Genomic DNA, 5,099 nt, shown 5'->3' with positions numbered 1-5,099 from the left:
AATGAGAAAGCAGAATAAATGAAATTCCAGTGGTTAGTCAGAAATGAATGTCCAGTTTTCCTCCCCAAAACACAGAAAAAGTAAGTTAAGTAAATGTTTTCTATAAACACTGTGGGCTGCCTCACATATTCTTCTGTCACTGTTCCTGTTGGGAGGTCATAGTTGCATAGCTAGGTCACAGAAATCAGTGTCTGCAAGGGGATCAGGACAAATCCAAATCCTAACACATAACAAAGAGTGCTCTCCTCTGCKCTCAAGCTACAACCCTTCTGTCTTTCCTTGTGGAAAAAAGTGAGGCTTCATGGGGCTGAAGAGAGAGCAAGAATGTGCACAACCTTAGCACAACCTTAACTCTTAMATAGACAGAACCTAGCTTTAAGGTAGGTTAATGATACCATCATTTTGTGTGATATCTAGCTTTAAGATATTTTTCTTCTTGGAAGATAATTTCCTGTGTTCACTCTTTATTTCCCAGGAGGTCCAGGTGGCTTCCTGGGCTCAGTTGTGGGGATGGGCCAAATAGACACATCTAAAATTTGATTTTCCTTCTTCTTAAGGTTGGGCTGTCTCATGGCAAGCCAATGTGATTGAGGAACATTGAAAATCCTGTGAACATTGCAAGCTCAGGCTGGAGAAAAGAGAGCAGGAATCACCAGCACTCTTTGCAAGAGGCTTCTCTTTCTTTCCCAGCTCTGCTTGGCACTGCTAAACGTCTTTTTTATATTCTACTTTTTTCTTAATCTGGATCAAGTTTTTGAGCACTCACAAATTGGATCTTTTGTCCTATGCTGCTAAGTAGATAAGACTAAGATCAGGCTTTCTGTTCATAATGTTATAGGCTTTATACTACAAAAGGGCAGAGAAACATGAAACAGGAAAGTGAGGGATTATGAAACGTGTTAAATGAAAATCAAGAGGTGAGGCTGAAAGTTCAAGCAGATTCAGACACATTTTAGCAGATGCTAGCGAAATGTGACCACATATGAGAAGCTGTACTTACAACTTTAGCTGACAATCTGATACCGCTCGTAGGTGTGATGTGACAACTCAGTTCCAGGAGAACATTAATTGTGGTAGTCATGCAACATCTAGGTAGGGGATTGTTCTACTTATAGCAGTAATTTTTAACTCATTCCGCCTCCTTCACAGTAATAATCAACTTTTCACTGGAGACAATGGGAAAAAATAGTAAAATTATTTTTTAGGAATTTTGCTTTGTGTGATAACTCTTCAAAATACGAAATAGCCTTCTGATATCTGTTTTATTTCAAGGGGAATATTGTGTTTGTGGAAGAGGCCAGATTGTTGTTGACAAGTTCCTATATAAAATGGAGAAAATGGCAGCACCCATTCCTCAATATTATTCTACATATAGATACAGTGTACAAATACCTATAGCATATTGCTTTTGATCTAACAGTGCAGTTATTCATAATTGTTTCAATGCACAGAAGTACAAAAAAATGTGAACACTGTTATGTATCTACCTAGACTCTTTACTTGATGATGACTTGCAAGAGTAGCAAAAAATCTGATAGGCTGCCAACATTTAGGATTAAATTACTCATTTAAAGAAGCAGTGCAATGCTTCTGAGAGCTGGGTCCTGCAGGAGTACATTAACTGCTAGTGGGTTTTTGTGTCTCTGTACTGGTAGCTCATGTAATAAAGGGAGAAAAGTAGCTACTTTCATTATTCCTTCTTGCAGCCACTTTAGATACAGGATGATCTTTTCGAAAGGAAAACTCCTAAGAATCTAGCATCTTGACCGGCTAGAATTCAAGGGTCCTGAGCTGTGCTTGAGCAGAGGCTGGGGGTTGGCATCTGCCTTTTGGGATTCTTAAGTAATTGGGCTTTCAGTGCAGCAGTGGAGGAGGAGGAAGAGAAAGCTCTGCAGTGAGCACAGCAAAACCTCCTTTTTCATTTATAACTTCACATATCTTTTAGGCTAAATTCTGCTACTACTCTCTTCCCTCCTTGATTTCAGTGAAACCTGCATGAAACACTAATAGGAACCAAAGAGTTTGGACCTTCTCTTGAAACCCAGAGTGAGTCTTACTCTTCTGCCGGGAACACTGCTGTTTCAATGATGCAAGGGTGTTTTTTGATGTTGCAAAATTCCATGATGTCAGTGAATGATTAAGGTTGCTTTTTTTTTTTTTTTTTTTTTTTTTTTTTTTTTTTTTTTTTTTTTTTTTTTTTTTTTTTTTTTTTTTTTTATTTTTCGGTGTGTATGCAGTTCTTGACAAAACAAATTCATCAAGGCAAATTGTTGCTATTTCACACCTCAATTCAAATTCAATCAGGAAAAGGCTACCAAAAAACTATTGCTTAGGACACAATCACTTCCTAAAACCTAGAGGCAGGAGACTCTCCACAGACAGATASTTTATATCTTTGGTCCTGTAAATCCCATGTAGTCCAGATAGGACCAGCACCCACTCTTTGGTCAATCCTACATGTCTTCCAGACAGCCAAGTAACAAATCTTCTGTTATTCAGTTTTGTATTATTTAAGCTGCAGTGACACAGCATAAGAGTGACACAATGTTACTTTTTCATTCTGAATTTTTGTTGGGATTTTGAGAACAAATGTTGCCTAGCAGGGAAGTAGAAACTTGACGTATTTTGCTAGGGAGCTCCAGGGTACCTCGCGAGTCCATCAGATGTATGGAAAATCCTTTATTTGTCTTAGTCTGGGGTTGCAGGTCTCTGGAAAAAGTCAGTAGCCCAGACATACAAAGATACAGTTAATATGTTTTATTCAAGAAAACATTTCTAAAATGGTAGAAAATAAGGTATGGAGAAAGAGACTCTGACTGATACAATGCATACTATTTTGTGATATTTACATCTGACAGCAAATGGTGAGGACACAGAGCTAGAGGACCACCAGCTCCTTAAGTCTAACACACAAGCAGACTGTGCTGGTGTTGACATTCAGCTTAACTAGGCTACAAGTAACCGGTGTAGGGAACACCTGGTGGAGTTGATCTGCTGTTTTGGAAGGCATTGCAGCAAAAGGTTGCTCTGGGCAGGGTACTCAGTTGCTTCCCACAGAGAAGCAATAAAGGCTCAAGTCACCCCTTCATTTGTGAGATGGGGCAGAGGGAGGCAGTGATGGTAGTGGCTGAGGTGATTCCCTCTTTGGGATTACTCCGAATTCCTCTGGGGGTTACTTTGGGGATTACTACAAAGTAATCCCATGTCTGTCCCCTTCCCTACCTCCCAGAGGAACGTCCCATTCATGTATGAAATAGCTCCTGAAGTCAGAATGTATTTGGGAGTGAGGCAAAAGCAGTACTTTCACCGGAGGAGAATATATCTGCTAGGGGAAGCATAGTTTGCCTAAATATATTTTAAAAAAAGAAGTCTAAAACTCAATTAAAATCGTTCTTGAGCAAGCTTGGAGGGCCACCATATTACAGACCGAAGGTGCCGAAGGTCATAGAAAGTTAACATTGTGGGTAACTGTGTGGTATTTCACAGCTCATCCAGAGAGGAAATAGGTGTGTGCCGGGGTCCCCACGGAGGATGCGGCACCATGGTAGAGCCCACGGYGCTGTGCCAGTGGTTGGGGCAGCGATTCCCCCCAGAAGAAGGCAGGCCAGGGGGTCACAGCACCCCGCTGCTGTCGGAGCTGCCCGAGAGCGGAGTGGCTGCCGAAGACGACTGCCCAGAGCCGACACCTCCAGCGGCGCTCGAGAAGAGACCAAGGCAGGACTGAAATATTCCTTTCAGATGAGCCTTGAACATCACCCCAGCAAAGGCATAGATGACAGGGTTCAGGCAGCAGTGGATGAAGGAAATGGTCTCAGTCAGCTGCAGGGCCAGGGCTATCCAGTAGCTTGCCTTGCAGTCGTTGATGAGGTACAGGCTCTGCAGGGAATCGAGGAAGAGAGCGATGTTGAAGGGCGCCCAGAAGAGAAAGAAAACGATGACAATGATGAAAATCATCTTGATCGCCTTGATCTTGTTCCGGTTTTTGCACTTCTGCAGGTTTTTCAGTATCTGGGCATAGCAATAAATGAGGATGCTGAGGGGAATCAAGAGGCCCAGGATATTGGCCACAAACTGGGTGGTGACCTTCCAGGTATTGCCACCTGCGGGGTATGCGGGGATGCACTGCATGGACTGCTCAATCTCCAGCTGCTGGTTGAACACAATGTTGGGTACAGATGCCAGGACAGCCACCAGCCACAGGACTAAACTGATAATTATGCCACAAGAGGCCGTCCGTATCCTCACAGCGTAGACGGCATGGACAATTGCTATGTACCTGTCTATGCTCATGAGGGTTATAAAGAAAATACTGCTGTAAAAACCYGTGTAATAAATGCCAGCTGTTATCTTGCACATAGCATTGCCAAAAACCCACTGGTCTGAAGCATAGTGGGCTTGGAAAGGGAGAGGCAGAACAAAGAGCATATCGGAGGCCGCGAGGTTGAGCAGGCAGATGTCAGTCATCGTGGTCAGCCCCTTCCTCGTCAGAAGAACCCAAAGGACCAAGGAGTTTCCCAGTAGGCAGAAGATGAACACGAGGCAGTAAAGGATTGGCAAGAAGAGGGACTTAAACCGGTGAAAACTATTTCCTTCATCACATGGAGCAGTGTTTTCGTCGTATGCATAGTCATATTCGGTGGTGTCGGGGAATTGGCTGGTGGGAATCATCTCAGATACCTGTGCAGGGAAGAATGAGAGGTGAAGGGCTGGCTATCCTGGCACGAACTTCCCAGGGCGCCTCCTGGTCCCACTGCTCTGGGCTGCCTGGGGCCAGCAGTCAGTGGGCAGCCCCACCACTGACCGGCTCCACCGCAGTCACTGCTGTGTAKGCATCAGTTTGACCCAAGACACTCTCAGTTCCTCAAAACCTCGACCATGCCAGCTTGCTAGTCCCTCCACATGATAGTGAGGGGGAGCAATTTATGGTCTAAATAGTCCTAACAGTGCAGACTGGTCCAAAACCTGGGTCTGATCAAAGAATGTGAGTTGCTTGAGCTTGGCACTGAGAATGGGATTTTCTTACCCGCCCCATAAAGTAGCAGTGAGGAGCTCATGGGGCTGCCTGGGGCTGCCCGCAGTGCAGCACGGACCCACCTGCT

The 5,099-nt window shown here is 44.0% G+C and overlaps 1 protein-coding gene across 1 annotated transcript; it reads right to left on the bottom strand.

Annotated features, from left to right (window-relative positions):
* Positions 1-3,612: 3,612 nt before the first annotated feature.
* Positions 3,613-4,698, bottom strand: LOC112943635 (C-C chemokine receptor type 8-like). Its single transcript, XM_026034858.1, has one exon. The coding sequence runs from the start codon at positions 4,666-4,668 to the stop codon at positions 3,613-3,615; it is 1,056 nt and encodes a 351-aa protein (XP_025890643.1). The 5' UTR covers positions 4,669-4,698.
* Positions 4,699-5,099: the final 401 nt, after the last annotated feature.

Source organism: Nothoprocta perdicaria, unplaced genomic scaffold, assembly GCF_003342845.1.
Source record: "Nothoprocta perdicaria isolate Ctin4 unplaced genomic scaffold, notPer1 scaffold_150, whole genome shotgun sequence".
In the NCBI taxonomy this organism is placed as follows: Eukaryota; Metazoa; Chordata; class Aves; order Tinamiformes; family Tinamidae; genus Nothoprocta; species Nothoprocta perdicaria.
Note: the sequence above shows the minus strand (reverse complement) of the source record. Positions and strands in the feature narration are given on the sequence as shown.